Source organism: Wyeomyia smithii, chromosome 3, assembly GCF_029784165.1.
Source record: "Wyeomyia smithii strain HCP4-BCI-WySm-NY-G18 chromosome 3, ASM2978416v1, whole genome shotgun sequence".
In the NCBI taxonomy this organism is placed as follows: domain Eukaryota; kingdom Metazoa; phylum Arthropoda; class Insecta; order Diptera; family Culicidae; genus Wyeomyia; species Wyeomyia smithii.
The window spans coordinates 76,591,505-76,612,190 of record NC_073696.1 but is presented as its reverse complement, the minus strand read 5'-3'; the positions used below and the strand labels follow the sequence as shown (position 1 = coordinate 76,612,190).

At 38.3% G+C, this 20,686-nt stretch overlaps 1 protein-coding gene across 1 annotated transcript in view; it reads right to left on the bottom strand.

Annotated features, from left to right (window-relative positions):
• Nucleotides 1–7,109: 7,109 nt before the first annotated feature.
• LOC129732152 (homeotic protein caudal) overlaps nt 7,110–20,686 on the bottom strand; it is a 30,113-nt gene continuing 16,536 nt past the window's right edge. Inside the window, exon 2 of the mRNA XM_055692714.1 lies at nt 7,110–9,435. Coding sequence (XP_055548689.1) covers nt 8,945–9,435 — 491 coding nt within the window. The 3' untranslated portion in view covers nt 7,110–8,944. The remainder of the gene's footprint in view (nt 9,436–20,686) is intronic.

The window sequence follows — 20,686 nt, the reverse complement described above, 5'->3', positions numbered from 1 at the left end:
CTATTACTTTGCCTGTTATGTTTAAAAATGTGAAATCCAGCTTTGCAAAGGAACATATTCCGAAGACTACTTGGACTCACTCACTTTTCTCAGAGATGGCCGACCCGATTTCCACAAAATTAGTGTCAAATGAATGGTCTAGCTGTCTCAGAAGACCCTGTTGAATTTTCCTGTAAGCGAACTGTAACTTCATTTGTAATGTGCCGACTTGTGAAAATCACGAAACTTCATTATCTCAGGAACTACAAAACCGATTTGATTATTATTATCAGATGAGCGGGCTAGTTTAGGGTTAACTGATGAATTATGATTGAACACGTGGTTTCGAAGTTTGGCTGCCCTACACGTTCCCATTTCATTTGACTATAATCGAACTTAAGCAACCGTTATGTATTAAATTGTTAATAAAACAACGAAAGTCTATTATCTCAAAGATTACATGACTTGTTTGAACATAACTAGTGTCATACGAACGAATCATCTCTCAAACTTACAAATAACAAACTTCATAACAATTTGATATGTGGCTCAAAAGTTATGGAAAGAAGAGAAATTCAAAGACTATTTAAAACTATACCTGCTTTGATCGATATATGTGGCCTCAACATAATTTAAATGTGGTGTCGTACTATTTGAACGTTCCAAGTTCATTGATTTCTTGCGGTTTGTTTGAAGTCTGCAAATGCACGACGAATCGGCCATAGGATATGATCAAAGTCAAATAACAAATCGTTTGAAATGATTGGTTTTATCGAAATGACAACATCCTCGTCTTTTGGCTTCTGTACATCGCCTTAATTCTGAATATATATTCATATTGGGTGGTATTCTGTCATTATCAGTAGGCTTTCTGGCATCAATCTGACACCGGAAATACCCATATTGGGAGGTAATTTTGGTTGTTTTCCAGAAACTAAAAGTGGTCGTTTTCAAATTCAAAATAGTGTCCAGGGTCAATGTTTGGTTTCTATGCATCATCACGTTTACGGAAATATCCATATTGAGTGTTATTATAAGTTGCCATTTAGCAATTCAAAATGGTGCCTGAGGTCAATTGTTAGCTCCTTGCATCATTCTGGTTCCAGGGATACTCATATTGGATAGTATTTGTTTATTTTAGGCTGTTTTTCACAAACCGGTAGTCGCCATCTTGGATTTCAAAATGGTATTTAGGATACTGGTTAAAGAAAAACTCATATTGGGTGATATTTGGTCACTTTGGACTGTTTTTCAGTAGCCGAAAGTCGTCATTTTGGACTTTAAAATTGCATGTGAAATCAATTTTGTCATCTGGGCGTAATTCTGGTTCCGAAAACATTCATATTGAATGGTATTTGGTCATTTACGGCTGTTTGCCAGACACCGGAAGTTGCCATCTTACAATTCAAAATGCTGTCTGAAGTCGATTTGTGGCTCCAGTGCATCATTACGGTTCCGGAAATACCCATATTGGGTGGTATTTGGTCATTTTCCGCTGTTTTTCCGACACCGGAAGTCGCCATTTTGGATTTCATAATGGCATTTGGAGACAATTTCTGGATTTTGAACGGCATACTGGTTAAAGAAAAACTCATATTGGGTGGTATTTGGTCATTTTCTGCTGTTTTCAGAAACCGGAAGTCGCCATCTTAGAATTTAAAACGCTATCTGTGGTCGATTTTAGCTCCTGTGTATTATTATAGATCCGGATATTATTATATTTGGTGGAAATCGGCCATTTTCGGCTGTTTTCCAGAAACCGGAAGTTGCCATCTTACAATCCAAAATGTTGTCTGAGGTCGATTATGGAACATATTTGTTACCACTAAAAACATTCACCTGCCAATATGGTTCCATTTAGTTGATTAGTTCGCGAGATGTGCAAAAATTTGTGAAGAAACATGTACTTCCAGAAGAGGGAGGTGCGTCAAACCATTATGGACATATTTTTTACCTCTAAAAACATTCACATACCAAATTTGGTTGTATTTTCTTGATTGGTTCTTGAGCTGTGCGAAATTTGTGTTTAATTTTCATGGGATCCCTCCCTTATAGAAGAGGGAGTCGGGTTTCAAACCATTATGTACATATTTGTTACCACTAAAAACATTTACCTGTCAAATTTTGTTCCATTTGGTTGATTAGTTCTCGAGATGTGCACAAATTTGTGTTTCATCCAACTATTATGGACATATTAGTTACCCCTTAAAACATCCACATGCCAAATTCGGTTTCATTTGCTTGGTTTGTTCTTGAGTTGTGCAGAAATTTATGTTTCATTTGTATGGGACCCCTCCCTTCCAGAAGAGGGAGGGGTCTCAAACTATCATAGGAACCTTTATCGGCACCATAAACCCCTACATACAAATTTTCACGTCGATCGGTTCGGTAGTTTTCGGGCCTATATGGATCAGACAGACAGACAGACTTGACTGCATTTTTATATGTAAAGATTACAACATCAATATTTTAGAACCTAAAGAGTGATTATACATTTATTGGATTGAAGCGTTCATGTAAATCTATTTTTGCAAATAAAAAATTGAATGAGAAAGGCTGGGTCTGACCGCTAGGTGGATTAATTTAGGTTTTTTGTTATTCTGGTTGCACCGCAAATGATCGTGGTTCGACTTGACTGTTTTACCAAATTACCACCATTAATTATTTTTACCCTCAAAGTTTTAGCAAAATCGCCATGAAAAATTGAAACAAATCGTCGGTCTCTTTAAAACACAAAAACTAGATGAAAAAAAAACAATGAAACAATGGAAAAACGAAGTAAATTATTATAGATTTTCTGGTCATTGAAATTAATAAATCCCTATTACAGTTAAACTGGCCAGAAGGACACCCAACGAAACTTCTCTAGGGAATTAAAGATGGTGATATTTTGCAGGAGGAACAAGTCTCGGTATAGTAGAGCAGTAAGCAGTAAGGAAGGGTAAAATAATATTACACACAAGCAGGGATCTAAGAATAATAAGCATGCCACTTCTCAATAGCTGTATTGCTAATGATAGAAGTGCGGGATACAGCAGATACCCGGGCATATTTTACAATAGATCAATTCTAGTCGCAGTGAGGAAGTCCGTACAGAAAAAAGCGAAAACCCTTAAATTGAATTTCTTTTTCAAAAAAAAACTTCAATTTCAATACGGCAAGGCCTATCCTAACGGGACTGAAAATCATATATACCCATGTGAAAATATTTAGGCATGTATTTTATTATTTATTATTTTTTTTGTCTTTTCCACATTTGAAAAAAAAAATCTGACTAAATTTGTCTGAATTCTTATTGTTAGAAATGGGCTAAATACTCATTATGTACAAGTTTTTCTCACACTGCTAAATAGATATATTTAGAATATAACTGTATTTGACACAAAATTGCGTTTATATTACGTGTATTCCTTTAATTTACAATGCTCCACTTCTTTTTTTTTCGATGAAACGAACTGAGATCATAAATGACTCGAACCTCGATCAACATTGCACGAACCAGGATCCAAATTTTGCTTGCATTAAAACTCATATCATTAGTATTTATTTATTTATTCATTTATTTATTTATTTATTTATTTACTAGACATCAGGTGTTTTTCAAGCCAACAAATTTAATCATCTATAATTATTCTTTCTATTCAATATAAATTTTAGTTTAGCCCAGGACTAGTGGGGGGCCTCGTGTCGAGAGGCCCGGGACATTTGCCTCCTTTGCCCCCTCCCTCCATAAATCCGGGCCTGCATTCATTTCTAGGGTGCCTTAAAACAATGGAACAGGTGCGAACCAAGATCAATCACCCTAAAAGCTTTTCGATTTAAAATGACTCTTTTAGGGGAACTGCTCCATTATTCATCTCATTAAGCCGATATTCACGAAGAATGCACGAAATAAACACCAAATTTTCACGAATTCGTTGATCAAATAAACAAAATACGATTAGGTGCACTTATGAAATCGTTCTGTAGTGTTTATTTAGTGAACTTAGCTAGATATATCCTGAGTTTTGTAAAACAAACCATTTTTCACAACGCTTTCATATCCAACTTAAAACATGAACCACTGCTCAATTATTCATCTCATGACGCCCCCATATTCATCACACTGTTAATCATGAATGAATCCTACCTAGGGTAACCGCTCCTATATTCATCTCAGTACCTATATTCATCTCGCCACGCCTTTTTGACCAATTTTTCGTTAAATTTTACCATATTTTCAATGTAAAACTTTCAGCCACTTTAGAAAATCGAGAAGCAAAAAGATTTACTTTCAAAAATTTGAAGAAGTTTGACGGTAAATTGGACAAATGAGAGAAATAAGATGAATATAGGTGCATCAAGCTGTTGAGATGAATAATGGAGCGATTACCCTAGATATCCGCCGTAGTTGTTTACGTGCAAAATTGGTAACCTAGGTAACCACTGCAGTGCTATCGATTTATGTCAATTATGTCGGAATAATTTAACATTTTCAGTATGATTTTTTCGTATTAACAGAAACTGATTTGGTCACTTTTGATTTTCTTCAACGCAGTGGAAACAGATGAAAATACATACAGTTGAAATTTAGGAATTGTAGAAATTCATCTCATACATTTTTGCTAATTCAAGCTTGTTTTTGGAAATTTGATGTGAACATTTCAAAGATTAAAATATTCTTAGTGTAGTGAGTGATTTTGTTTAGTGATTAAAACAAAAAGTGTTCCGCTAGTGATGAAAAAAAAACTTTGATTGGCTGCTTAACGAGTCCTGTTGTAGCCGTATAGAACGATGCGCGGATTTTGTTTTCTGAGGTAGGTGATTGAAATAAATGAGTTTTCGAGTGCAAATGCCCGACTATATTATCAAATTTAGAACTTTTAAGTGAGTTTTTGAGGAATTTCCTTTATGAGAAATCTAAAGTGAACTAAGAAGAATCCATTCCATGGATGAGCAGATTAGTTTAGTTGGAAAGTATGCGTTTTTTCCTGTTTTCAATTGTGTTTGCATGTTGTATGAGCTAAATATATGTGCTGAGATGAATAATGGAGCAGCTCCCCTATTTGTTTGGAATCATTGGATTACAATAAATTTGGAAAATTGTTGTTAACCTTCTATGAAAAAAATGATTTCTCCTTTCTCGACTTTTCATCAGAAGTTGCGTTATAAGTTTCTTTAAGAAAAAAATTGAAGCTATTTTTTTCTGTAAATAAAAATTTAGTGTTTATTAAAATTTTTTGTTTCAAAAAAGCTTCACGATGTATATTTTTTGGTAAAGCACTATTAGTTCCCTACAATTCGTTCTCAGACAGTTTTTATGAAGGAAATTAGTCTTGAGTCTGAAAAATCTCTCCAGCCGTGGAGAGGCGTCGTACACAAAATACGTAACACCAAAAATCCACATGCTCCCCTCCTTCCTATGTAACGATAGGTAACGTTCTGTATGGTCTCCCCCTTTAAATTACGTAACGCTTAACCCCCCAAATTTCCGAATAATCTAAAATCTCACAAAAATATAGCTTGAAAGAATAAAAAAGAATGAATTTCAGACTAAGCCAACAATTTAAAACGCTTCAATTAGACGAAAAAAGGTCAAAACAAAATATGATCGAAATTTAACCGCGTAAAAGACCCCGTTAATCTGAAAATCCGCGTGAGAAAACACAATTTTAAAATTCGCGTAGAAAATCGTGGTAATTCAAAAGATCCGCGTTAAAGAAACCGCGGTAATTAGGAAATCCGCGTATACAACTCACCAAGGAAGGTTGTAGAGAAAAACCGATACGCTTTTCGGCACGTATTTATTACTATCCTTATCCTCTTTGACGGTCATTCCGAATCTTCCGAAGGCAGAGGGAGTGAGGTTTGACTTATTCTTTTACTCGATAAGCACTTAGATGCTTTTGGTTCCCAACCCGCGTTAATTCGAAAATATATGTAAAATTTGTTGCACGTTATACGGAAAACAACAAACAAACCGCACCATTTCAACACAAGCCATTTTAAAAAACTTAGTCTGTCATTAGCGCTTCAAAAAAAAAAGTAATTGCCGCAAACTGACTTCTTTGGTTTATAGGAACCTGTGTTCACAGGTTCAACAAATAAAAAATGGTCGACTGAAATCGTTACCCTATGTTGCTTGGAAATGCTTATGAGTCGTTCTATGCTACTTCGCACATCGGTCCTGATCGACCATTTTCAATTTCGCTGGAACTTTTCACAGTTGTTTCTTGTTGACAAAGAAGTCATTTTATGATATCAGTTCTTCATGTAGACTCGCGATTGCTGCTTCAAAAGGGCCTATTACAAATGGTGACTGATAGATAAAAAATTCTGCATCAGAAAAACGGCTTGTTTGGTTGAAATGGAGTCTTCAGCAAAGTTGTAGGTAATAAAATTGCGGTTCTAGAAAAAAAATATACACTGTAAAAAAGAATTTTTGTCTGTGCCAAATTTTCTCAAAATATTAAATATCTCAACAAGTACCTTTTTTTAGATTCAATATCTCAAAAAGTACCTTGTTTAAAAAAAGCTTCTCTTAATCTGGATTTTCTTGATATAAACACGCACTGTATAAATTGGTCACCTTATGTGTTCGTCTTATTTTTACAACCTTCTAATAAAAGGGTTTGCCGGTACGCATATTCAATTTACACAGGGCCAGTGTAAATACGTTCGATTATGGTACAAAAACTTCACGTTTGATTGGTATCATGTTCTTAATGATAAATTAGATAGAAAAAACGCACAAAAAAAATTTACAGTGTATACATTTTTTCTAGAACCGCAACTTTAATACCTACAACTTTGTTGAAGACCCCATTTCAATCAAACAGGTCGTTTTTCTAAAATAGAAATTTTTATCTATCAGTCACCATTCTGAATAGGCCATTTTGAAGCAGCAGTCGCGAGTCTACATAAAGAACTGATATCATAAAATGGCCTTTTTATCAAAAAGGAAAAACTGTAAAAAGTTTCAGCGAAATCGGAAATGACATGCCAAAAAAAAAATTTTTTTTAATCAATTTTCCATGGAATGCCTCTTACCTATATAGATAATGAAACAAAATCTATTTATAACGCAAACAAAAACAAAACCTCCGGAAACGGGAAAAAGTGTGTGATATTGTAAGAAATAACAAAAGTAATTTGAGATATTTTCCTTTATTTCCGCTTCACTGGTATTAGCTAAGTGGATTATCTATGTTTTAACAATTTCCGCAAAAAAGTCCTAACTATTTAAGTAGACGACAGAATTCACATCAGAATGCTGCGGAGAAGATAACACTCAGCATACCACGCTGAGTTTACCAAACATAAACAAAATGTAAGTAAAATATAGAGTTGAAAGAAACAATCTGATTGCAGCGTAATCTCGTTTTTAGCACTTGTTGCCCACAATCGTCGAACTTTGAGCCGACGCTTGATTATCGTGGGAAATCCAGGTGCTCATAAATTACTACTTATTCTGTTATGCCTGTTAACCAGCGCTGGAATAACTTCTGAAAATAAGCAGCAGGTTAATCTCACATCCTATATTTTCCAGCGAATTTTTTCAGGTTATCTCGTGTCTGGGGTTATAACGGCTGCGCTCTATGTGGTAGAATCTTAACTTCCTCCTCTGAAGGCAGTTGAAAAGACAAAAAAAAACAAAGCTGACAGAAGGATTTCTAGTTAAATCAGAGAAGAATAATATCTACATAGGGAAACGTGTTCAATTATAGTGGGCATTATGGAACTTTTTACAATTTGTAATCTTATATTTTTCAGTTATATCGATGCATTACCGTAAATTTTTGCATGAATATACAAATTAGACAATCAAATTAAAAAACTAGCCCTGACTGACAAAGTAAAATGTTGTTCTCCTCATTTGGTCAAGGCTAACCAGTGTTACTTTGACGGTTAAGGCAGTAACGAAGCTGTTGCTATTGTCCTCCAGAATCTTACCGGCGTGTCTAATCTGTACAGTATAGTTTATAACGCGACGAATAAAAATAAATATTCTCCTTGCTGGTATGTTTTTTGTGTTCCGGAGAGGCGGTATCGGATTCAGGCTCAATATTCTTACAGCATAAACTCGTTGCATTTTGGAACTAACAATTACTTACAGACTAAAACTAAGCTTACTAAAAGTATATCATTTTTACATTGCACTTTGTTGATTCTTACTACATCTACTACTGCTGCTATTACTATTGATACCAGTTTCATACCATTATAACTATAACGGTTGCCGACATGAATTTCGGTTCTTTAAAAAAAAAATCTCAACGCCTTAGTTGGAACAACGCAAAAATAAATGTTGTGAAATGTATGACCTCGAAATTGTGCTCCACCAATACCAATTTATTCTATAAAAAAAAACAAATGTCGCTATAGACAGTCATTTGACATCGATGGCAGAATTTATGAGAAGAGTAAATCGTTGTAGCTAATAAAAGTTAGCGCTCGAAACTCATTCGTGTCTCCGGGTGTGTTCCCCTTCTCCAAAAAGGATATCGAAAACAGTTCGCCAAATTTGAATAACACTCCACTAGACGGGACAAGAAACCAACCTGGGATGGAGGTTTTATGGTAGTTTATAAATTATTCATAACATAGGCGGTTCTCTGCGCATGGGTTTGAAATGGAACAGTGGGGGTAAAACATAGATGAGCTACTGTTTTCTGTTTCCCGTTACGGCGTGACCGGAATCTCTACCGCAATGTATTTATATGCTGCACGATGAAGGAATGAATGGTTGAATGGTTTCATCTCTAATAAGGCATTTTTTCGCTGAATTTTTATAGTAATATGTTGATCCAACCAGTTTACCGTACTTTCTCTATCGAACATTGTAATAAAATGGCCGACTCTAGCTACCATACATTTTAGATGACCTTCTTTCCGCTAACAACTAGTTTTCAAGTCCACTAGGGTCTTCACACTTGTTGGTTGTTTCGCGATTTAAGATGCTAAAGTTTTAAATCAAACCGCCACATCACATCACGCTTAACGAAGCCGGCGGACCTTGGGAGCCATGAGTCTGATTCAGGTGCTGCGAAGTTGGAACCCCGAGGTGCGGATGCAGCGGATGGTGCGCTGGGTGCAACCCCATTGAACCCATGCCCATACTCATCGCACTCATCTGGTGTAGGTGGGATAAATGTAGACCCGGTTCGAGCTTCGGCTTCGTATCCATCAGCAAGCTCGACATCGATTGGGACCCGTTGTGCTGCGAGTGGGCGACCATTAGCTGTTGACCGCTCAAGCTGACCGGACCGTTTTCGGCCTTCTTCTTCTGTTTGCGGTCTTTCGCGCGTCGATTTTGGAACCAGATTTTCACCTGCCTCTCGGACAGCTGCAGGGTCTGGGCGAGTTCCGATTTTCGTCGGATGGTGATGTATCGGGTGTAGTGGAACTCCTTCTCCAGCTCGAATCGCTGCTGATCGGTGTAGACAACCCGGTATTTGTCCTTTGTGCGAGTTTTGCCTGTAAAACGGGGAAAGAAATAAGAATATTTAGTACGCTAGAAGTTCTTTTTTATTACAACACCTTGAAAATAACCGCACAATAATTGAAATATCCTAATCCTAAAGAGCGCAAAAAATGTCACTTTTACTAGATCAAACATCCGGTTGAGACCATCGCCATTTTGTTTTATTAAAATAAAATGAAATGATTGATAGATATTTTTCTCCACACTGTTTGTATCTACGGAAACAAATTGAGCGAGAAGTAATATTTGCTGAGCGAGCAGAATAAAATAATCTCGCTCTCTCAATTCGTTTACACATTATTATTAATACAGGCTCTACACTTTCAGCATTACATCAGGTAAATTGATTAACATGCATCCAATTTTCAAAATAAAACTTTCGCATCATCCGCCATTAGCGAATCCATGACAATTTGCTGCGACAAAAAAAAACATTTGAACATAGTTTTCCAAATTTTTCAACACTGCCCTCTAAACGAAATAAGAAACCAATCCGGAATGGAGGTTTTATGACAGTTTATAAATTATTCATAACATAGGCGGCTCTCCGAGCGTGGGTTTGTGAGACAGCTATTACACAGTTTCTTTTTCTTATTGTGGCTCGATCCTAAGTCTCTTTTCTCCAAGAAGAAAAAAATATGGTTGGTGGACTTAGCCTCTAGTAAGGCGTTTGTTCGATGAATTGGTTGTTGGTTATCTGTTTGTTGTGCTTTCTCTATTAGACGTTGCAAGAAAATGGCCGATCAAGCTTCTCTGCACTTAAGATTGCTTATTAGTTAAAACTGCTGGGCTGAAAAAAAAACTCAAATTACGCTCAACGGAGCCGGTGGACCGTGCGAGCCTTCGGTCTGTGTTGCGCAGTTGTAAGTCCAAGATACAGATTTAAAGAATTAAATGCCGCATGCAACCCCATGCTCATCGCATTCATCGGATGTGAGTGAAGTCTCGATTCGAACCTGTCATGCTGGGAGTGAGCGATCGCTGGCTGTTGATTGCTCAAGCTGACCGGGTCATTTTCGGCCTTTTTCCTCTGCTTCCGGTCTTCGGCGTGGCAGTTTTGGAATCAAATTTTTACCTGTCGGTCAGACAAATGCAACACTTGAGGGAGTTCTGATATTTGGGGGAGTTTGATGTGTGGGTTGAAATGGAACTCCGTTTCCACCTCGAATCACTGCTGATCGGTGTAAACGACGCGGTACTTGTCCTCGGTACAAGTCTTCCCTATAAAACGAGGAAAAACAGTCCAGTATTCAGACACCTAAAACAAGCACTTCGTGAGCTACTGAGTATTGATTATCTTTACCGCTGTTTTTCTAACCAAGCGCAGAACCGAACTAAAGGGGCTGAAAATCTATCGCCTAAATTGTCGATTAATTCAAGATTGCTCCAGTTGTGATTGGAAGCATTCCTTAATTAGTAGGACGCCTAGCTAATAAACGCAGCAATTTGGGATGATTTTTACCAACTTCTGTAGAATATTTTATATTTTTACCGACTTCTAGATTTGTTGTTGCATTTTTTCATTGAAACACACTTTAACAAATTTTTTTATTACGATTTAGATTGACGGATGTGTTGATATAGATGCGTACTTAACCCTTTCAATTGAAGTAAGCACAATAAAACATTGGTATTTCACGAATCGCAAGTACACTGTGAAAAATCTGTGATCTGGAAATGATCTGGTTAATCTTTGACAGGATTTCGATAGAGACGAACGTGCATTGGATTATTGCAATGCCGTCTCAGTTAAACAATATTGGTAAATCTTATCTGAAAAACATCACATCTTATTCTCCGTCATACACGCCTGAGGTGCGGCCATAGAAAATCATAGCTGATAACGCTACATCGCTATAATCAAAACCGTCGCAACCGAAGAACAGTACTGTCAAAATAAAACATGTGTTCGCTAGATTATTTACCTTCGCAATACATTTACACGGCTAATATAAACAAATGACGAAAATGAGTGCAGATGTAAAGATTTGTAACACCCACTTCGAAGAGCACACTTATGAAATTCATTTCGAAAAAAAAAATCAACCAAATATTTATTTACATCATCATTCGTACATTTTCTCCTAGTTTCGTCCAAAGAGAACATCCATCGCCATCCCATGCAGCACAGTTGAAAACGACACCTCACGGTTTACGTTTTTTTTTTTTTCGTTGATAAGAAAGAACCTAGTTTTGTTTGTACAACACGAACTGATTACGGCCTTTTAGGGCATGCAGGCGAAGAAAACAAAACCCACCGTGCGGCCAGCCTAGAAATGCATTGGCGTAGTTAGTTACAAAAGCAGAAACAGGTGAGGGACTCAGAAAGGTCCGTGGTATAATGTTTAGCTTATATGGCAAACCAACATTGACAAAGGGCATCAAAAACCACCGCGAGCGAGTCAAAGGCAGTGACGGATACTCGCAGTTTTCGACAAGCAACGCGTCGCGTCGCGGACGGGAACTCAATTTTATAGCTCCTCCCTCGCCTACCCGAGAACCGCCGAGAGTAGTTAAATCTGCGGGTTATCTATCCCTGAACTTTGCAGCAGTTTACTCCGGAATGTTTCTACCAGTTAAATATTTACACTGGTGTTATGTCGTATATGTTTTTTTTTTATTTCGTTCGGAACCCGGCGAGACGGCTTTCAACTCTAGCAATTCAGTACAGAAGGGCCGCAACCAGGTACAAGAGAACACGGTGTAAACAAACGCGTTGAACACGATACTTAAGCGGGTTGCCTGCCGCGTCTTTACGTGTATGGATGGCTTGGTAGTCCACGTGATGCTCGGATCAACGAATTCGACCAGAAATGCAGGTTACACTTTCTGTCCAGACATTAAATCAAGCGCAGTATTCTGCGGATAACTTTCAATGCAATTTTCTTTGTTAGCCATAACGAATTGGCTTTTTGCGTTTTTGTTTCGTATCTGAGCAGAGAGCTTAAAGGTAGCAAGGTTTTTGACAGTGGCATACAAATGTCAACGTTTGAACCCCGCTCAAAAACTCGTATGTCAATCAATTTGAAGGGAAACGATAAGTGAAAGCATGATCCCAGGACAATCTATTACATAGAGCAAAAGTATAGCGACCGAAGCTGAACTCCCGTTTTTTTTCAGCCGTTCGAACGAACTTTGGGGCTAGCCTAGCAACCATCAAACGGTGCCGCCTCGAGGCCGTTAATCCAGATATGTGTGTTATAACCCTTTTTATTTGATTTTTCATTTCACTTCGCCGAACTGAGCCTCATACATACAGTGCATACATACACATCCCAGACCGTAACCGGTAACCGACTAGATAAACTTTATCAGTTGGGTAATGGTCGTCTATAACGATATATTCGTACCTATATTGTTGCGATTGTATCGTGTGTTGTTACCCGACAGTAACTATACCACTGTTGCGGCTCACTGGATGTCATATAGTTAGAAATCGATCATGGCCGGAGGCGCCATGTAATTAATTAACGCGGATGAACTTTACGGCTCAATTAGGTCGTAACCTCGCGAGCCAAGCAACGCCGAATTAATAAGGCATCGCTCAATGGCCGCCAATAAAACCGATTTTTATTGGCAGCTCCAAATTTATGACTTGCGCATCGCATTCCAAACGACTATTCGCTGATCTGATCACATTAGTGTTTGATAATTTTTTCCCTGTTGGTGCAATTCAACAGCATTAAACGAAGCCCTCATCTCGGTCGTAGATAAGCTAGCGCGCTATCTTTCGACACTCGGTTTTTATTTGCCCGAAACACTCCTTTCGTCGTGGGATGATAAGGGATTATCACATTTGGAACGATCTTCACGGCTGTCACTCAAGCAGAAACTCTCGTCCAGCAATACCGTTTGTATTGCGTTTCTGGCCCCAAACAACGGGGATACGGCCATATGATGGTCCCGATTGGTGTGGCTTTCATGCGCACTGCCACACACACATACACCAACATTCATCGGTGGAGCTTGACGGAAACAAATCTGCGCAGCACCGGGATTATGGGGATTACTTTTTTAATTACCGGGCGATTATTGCTTGACTTATGACATCATAATTCATACAAGTACTACTTGTAATGAATGGCCGAACTGAATGAACTGCAGCACGTAGTTGCATCTAGGTATGCATTGGGAATGCCGAATTTTGGTTTAGGTGTGTTTATCGGGGACGGGACACGAGGCATATGGACGCTAGGCATATGGATGTTAGGCATAGTCTGCTAGGCATACAGACGCGAGGCATAATGGATGTGAGGCATAATGGATACGAGGCATACTGCCAAAAGGCATACCGGACGCGAGGCCGAATGGACACAAGGCCAAATGGACGCGAGGCCGAATTGACGCGAGGCCGAATGGGAGCGAGGCCGAATGGACGCGAGGCCGAATGGACGCAAGGCCGAATGCGATGTTGTACGATCGCATGAGACCCAATTATGTAGTTCAGGTGTTATTATATTCCTAAACAGTTTAAGTTGGGTATAATACTTTTCTTGAAATCATGCGGCGAAGACGCAAAATCGAGGGCAAGGAAACGAGGCGGCACTAAGCCGCCGTGGTTTCCGCAGTCCGAGCCGGCCGCCGACCCGCCGTCGGAAGTGGCGGCCTCTCGCACCCAAACGACTGATCTACTGGTTTGCTAGGTCTACTCAAACAGAGTTTTCTTCCCTTAGTTAAGTCCGAACGAGCGGTAGCGAGTAAGGACAGCATTCGCTCGAACAGCGAGTCGGCCGAAGGCCGCGAGTGTATTGCTTTCCAAATGACACTTTGAAACGAAATACATGTTATTAAATGCTGTGATGATGATGACGATAATAACATATTCCGCATCAATTCCCCTTGGCCTTGTGTCCTTTCGGCCTTGTATCCATTCGGCCTCGCGACCATTCGGCCTCGCGTTCATTCGGCCTCGCGTCCATTCGGCCTCGCGTCCATTCGGCCTCGCGTCCATTCGGCCTTGCGTCCATTCGGCCTCGCGTCCATTCGGCCTCGCGTCCATTCGGCCTCGGGTCCATTCGGCCTCGCGTCCATATGCCTCGTGTCCGTATGCTTAACGGGGTGTCATCGTGTTTATCTTTTACAGTGCAGAATGGAAATTACTGGATTTTTCAATTGCAGGTCACTTAAGAGAGATTTGAACTCTGATAGATTTAGTTTTCACATTGTTAGTTTTATAAACTTAAGGATTCATTCGATTGACTAGATCATTCCGTGTCAACACTTTGTAAACAACGTTTTGTGGATAATTGATTTTAAATAAATCGATGTGGCAACTGTACTTATAAGGCCCCCCAGCTGGTTTCGAAATACGAAGATGACTTAACAAGTTAGTCGTCGTATGTCCGGTTCCTAGCTCGAGAGACATCGTTAATATCTTTTGGTTCGAAGCTCTAGCCCCGAAATTGGGTTTCGAAGTTTATCAGCTAGAAGAGTGTCATTTTGTGAGCACAACGTGATTTTTAAAAAATGTTCATAAAAAGTGTTTTATTCTCCATTTAAAATCGAAGGACAACGATAAACATTTCTTATAAATCACGTTTTGGTCAGAAAACGCATCTTTTTAAAATGATATATAAAAACAGATATAGCTTTAGGGCTCAATTGTCCTGTACACTAGCTGTTGGCTGCAAAATATGTGTCCAGTAAACAAAAAGGTCAAGTTACGATGGCAGAATGCTTAACCCTCTAGTGCCCAATGCCGCCATTTGGCGGGCTTCAGTCAAACCTCTAAAAAGCTTCAAAAATACTTTAAAAGTGTTTATAATGATTCATAGTGATTTTACCGAAGCCCGTCTAGAAATTAATTTGGGCACTAGAAGGTTAACCTTAGCTTCGCTCAAACGGTAACTGTAAGACCTATGGACATCACCTTTTTTCACCTTAGATGCAAGGTGTGTATTGTGCACAGCATTCAAAATACCTCAAATGTTGATCATTCTGAATAATTCCTAATATATCTTCTTCTTTTCAATTTTATGTGGAACTAATGTTAAGAAAGTTTATTAAATTATTACGGCAAAGACGTGTTATTCAAAACATATTTTCGCTTCACCATGTAACGCCAAATATAACGTAATAGTTACTTAAAAATGATACACCCCAACGATAACTATCTAAATGGTAAATCAAATAGATTGCCTGTTAGAGCTGGTGTGCCTCAGGGGAGTATCTTGGGCCCAATCTTATATAACATTTTTACTTCTGATCTTCCTGATTTACCACCAGGATGTGAGAAATCTCTGTTTTGTGACGATACAAGTATTTTCGCAAAAAGAAAAAGCCTTCGTGTTATATGCAGTCGGCTACAAAAAAGTTTAGATATATTTTCTTCATACTTGCAGAAATGGAAGATTTCCCCTAATGCTTCTAAAACACAGTTAATAATTTTTCCTCATAAGCCAAGAGTTTCATTTCACAAACCCACCCATAACCACGTTATTAAGATGAACGGTGTGGTCTTAAATTGGTCTGATCAAGTTAAATACTTAGGGCTAATTCATGATAAGAATCTTACTTTCAACGAGCACATTGAAAATATCCAGTCAAAGTGCAATAAGTATATCAAATGTTTATATCCTCTTATCAACAGGAATTCTAGACTTTGTCTTAAGAATAAACAGTTAATTTACAAACAAATTTTTAGGCCAGCAATATTATATGCAGTTCCCATCTGGACAAGTTGTTGTGCAACCAGGAAAAAGACACTTCAAAGGATTCAGAATAAACTTTTGAAAATGATTTTGAAGTTTCCTCCCTGGTTTAGCGAACGAGCTACATAGGCTCACTAATGTAGAAACATTAGAAGATATGTCAAGCCAAACTCTCAACAAATTCCGACAAAAATCTTTGCAATCCTCAATTGCAACGATTAGCTCACTTTATAGTCAGTAAGATAATTTTAAGTTTATTTTAAGTTCCGTTTTATTTCTTTTTTTTCTCCTTGACAAGTAGGTTTAATTATTTTCCTACAATTACATTAACTTAACTGCGAAAGCTAATAACATTCAATAATATAAAAAAAGCGTACAAATATTGATATAATAGTGTTGAAATGTCACCATTTGTGGCAGAACACACAATATTAATTCTGAATAGATATTTTAGTACATAAATAAATCATTACAAACTTCCCCCTTATAAAAAAAATTATACACCCCAACGACTTTTTTTATAATATAGAAATTCTGGCTGAAACATTCTTCGAGGTCTTTCAAGAAAGAAATTTTTGTGTCTTGATGATTGAAATGAATACCTATATATAAGTATTTTTTCTCAGCTTTCCAATCGCGATGGGAAAATAAACACGAGTGGTTACGAACTTGCTGTAATAAACGTTTTTTTGATAAAATCCAAGTTGGCAGCGATATCTAAAATGGCAGCCAATTTTTTTCTACTTCAAATAAGAGCTCTATCATTTCTCTTTAAAACGACGTGCTGTTTGTAAAGGGTTTAATGACAAATTCAATATAAATAGATCAATAAAAAAAAACAAGAATTGCGTAAAATGCATTTTTTTTAAAAGCTTAGTGTTCGAGGGGTCCATCAATATGAACTAACCAAAGTTATGAAAATATGAGGTCGATTTTAGTGAGAATTGCGAAACTGATGGCAAATCTATTTCATATTTTAATATAATAACAGACAAACATATCAAAACTTAAAAAATGAGAAAAAAGTTCAGACTTCTTAAGAGTCTGAAACCGATTTTTTTATATGTACAGACGCGTTTGATAAGCTCTTGATCAATATTTGATTTGTGCAACAGTTTAAATTTTATTTCTTGCAAGCAATATAGCCTTGCAAGCTCTTTAAAGAGGCCGTCCATATTCTACGTGGACAGCTTAGGGAGAGGAGACAACATAAGGGAGCTTCTTGCTACATTGCACATTTATCCCATTTAGGTAACGCAATAGGTTTATTATCTTACCAGGAATTTCTCTCCAAATATTACAGGTTCTACGTGTCTTTTGCCGAAGATACGCAATCTGCGTTGTGTTAATACTCGGTATTCGCAGAGTAGGTGTTCCGAGGTTTCGCTTTCGGTACCGTTCTGTTTTTCCCATCCATCGAGTTTAGCTTTCAAAGCACTCGATGATACTCCATTTCATTTTCTTTGATTCCACAGTGACCAGGAACTTAGTATAAATTGACCCGGTTTTTCTTAGCCATCTGTCGGAGCATTACCACACTAGTTTAGAGTGGCAAGAAGGAAAATTCCGGGTTTCACGCACTGCCGGAAGATTGCAGAAATGCGAATATTTCTGCTTGGAATACTGTTGGCCAGTTTCCAATGGAGGAAACATATGAATTTCTATGAATCCCGTTCCCGCGGGATCATTCATTTTGGAACCTTCTTTGTATAAACAAAGTGAGCCTTCTCGAATTCTGGGCCCATCTTGTTCCCAACTTTCTCTTTTTGTCTTTAATATTCTGTAGTGAATTTCGATGTTTAGTTTCATTCCTGTGAAATCTTTCAGTTGTTTTAGATGTTTTGTGAAATCTCCTTTTTTTAGATAAGCTTGAATATTTAGCCTGAGGACACTTTTTTCCGCTTCTATGTGAACCACTTGATGAACTGGAAGAAGGTGAAGTATTGAATCTAATGCTTTCGATGAAGTACTTCTCAAAGCTCCACAAACCGATGCAAAGACCAATTTTTGGAATCTACCATACTTAGCTTGTGTAGATGACTCAGTCGTTTTGGTCCACCAATCTAACGAGGGTTAGGTTATTCTTGATATTATAATTCTTTCCAATAGCTCTACTGCACACCCACAGAGCGGTAGCCTTAATTTGTTCGTTCGATATAAGTCTTCCAGTTTAGTTTCTGGTCAAGTATTATTCCCGAATATTTGGTTCCAGTGGCTAGTTTTATTTCGGTGACTTTCCAATATTTAATTACCTTATATTTACCTTATATTATATTTAATTACCCTTACCCTACCTAGCAGGTTAGAGCCAGGGTGGCTCGTGCTGTAACAAAAAGTCGTCTCCATTTCACTCGGGCTGTCAATCTGATCAAGATATCTTGTACGCTGTGCTCCTCTGTTGCTGGTGCCGGAAGGGTTACTGAAAAGAATCGTTTTGAACGGGTTTTCGTCTGGCATCCTTGCGACGTGTCCGGCCCATCGCAATCTGTTAATTTTAACCAGATGGGCAATGGGAGTCTCTCCTGGCAGCGCGTGCAGCTCATGGTTCATGCGTCTACACGATTCTCCGTCTTCAGTGTGTACTCCACCGTAGAGGGTTCGAAAACTCCAAGGGTGCTGAGATGCTCTTAAAGCAGTGTTGTCGTCTCTAGCCCGTAGAGGACCAACGGTTTAACTAGTGTTTTGTACTCGATTGGATTCCAGTGTCTTACGAAATGCAGAGTAAGCACGATTTCCCGCTTGAATGCGTCTCCGGATCTCCTGTTGGTGCTGTTGTCACCAACGATCCTAAGTACACTTTCCAATATTTAGGCTCATTATTTTTAAATGATATAAAAGGTATGTTTGCAACCGTTTTAGAGTTATTCTAAATATACAAAATGAAGTTAAATTGCGTAAAATATAATAAAATATTGATTTTATCTGAAACATTATTTTAAATTTCTCTGCTTTTTTTTAATAATTTTCAAAAATTTGTTAAGGAGTGTGCTATAATCAAATTATTAACCAGTTATGAAAAAACTACTCTATAAATAAAGAATCATCGGCGGCAGAAAATGCAATCTGTATGACGGCCAAAATATTAGTAGAGTTCCATTTATATCTGGACGAAGGTGTTGTCTCTACCTTTTATGCTAGAAATGCTTGTAATTAGCAGAAGATTGAAATAACTTGAAAACTACTACACCAAAAAAATGGCATATTGAACCTCCTTCGAGCTTAGCATATTAATTTCCTATGTCATGCGAAGTATCAATATCTACTTCAGTTGTTGAATTTTGTAGTGAAGAATATTTCTGAAACACAAAATGTCCGGTCATACCTCACAAATTTCAGTTTGCCGAATAAATCTATATTTCCAACTTATTCATGTCGCCTCTCACTAGCAGCGTCAGCTAAGCCGAAATGTCCGTGCGAGTTCAGGTCTAACTTACTATCAAAGGAAAATTTCCCCCAAATCTCCCCCCGGGGATTAGCCAAGGCTCGTGAATAACAACCGGCTTCTATGTGCACCGTATAGCCGCACACGCTCACCGGGGACAAGTTGATTCAGCCGACAAAGCCCATCCAGGAATAGTCACAGAAAGCAGAATTACGCCGCCAAATGTTCCGAAACGCTTCGATTAAGTGATCCAATTGACAAATGGATTAGCGCGGCAAAGACCTTCCGACAAACGAACGGGACGATCCGTTTGATCCCCAGCTCCCGGGGCCGGGAGCGTGTGGACTACCAGCGACCAAGCTGCGCGTGCTTATCTCAATCCAACATCAAACGAATTCACAATCCCCGAAATCACAATCCGGACGTCAGCGTACGTAGCCACCAACCGCGCATTCGTCAGTATTCAAACGTGTTCACTACAAACAGGAAGCGAAGCAATGTGAGTACCTTTGAAAAATTTGGCGAATGAAAATAAGAACTTCCAGTCAACGTTATAAAACCTTTATAATGATTTGAATTAATCGTACGCTATCTTCTCTCGGACATCTTCAACCGAATGTGCGAGCATGTATTGGTTCTATCATTTACTACTATATCTGTACAGTGTACACCACACTCTTACTCTCTCTTTCTCTCTCTCTCTCTTTCACATGGCTTGCAGCAGAAGTACGCATCATAAATAATTTGCCGTAATCTAACGCCGTAAAAGGATTAATACTTTTATGATAATATCAATATAATTATGGTATTGATTTTTATTTTGGTCGTATATATTCTGTCGCCCACTCAGACGTACCTACTTGCTGTTGAGTGCGAAACTGTGTATCATTGCGAATTCCATGCGTTCACCCCCGCCGAAATATGGCAGACCGTGCGGCGCTTTCTGACACACTGTCACCTTAATAAAAGTATCAACGTTGGAACATAAGTGTCAAATTTATGCATGTAAAACTGACAGGAAACAATTTACCATAGCCTCCCGTTGGTTTCTTATCATCACAACAACCCACATCCCATAATGAAGTTCAAATTTTGTCATGCACTCCCTAGAGGCCGCTTAAGGCTCCGCTCTCCGGTCTCCAGCCGGGAACAAATATCCCTCCCCGGAACAGTTCGTTTTGTCACTTAATAAATATTCATCGTTGATTGTTC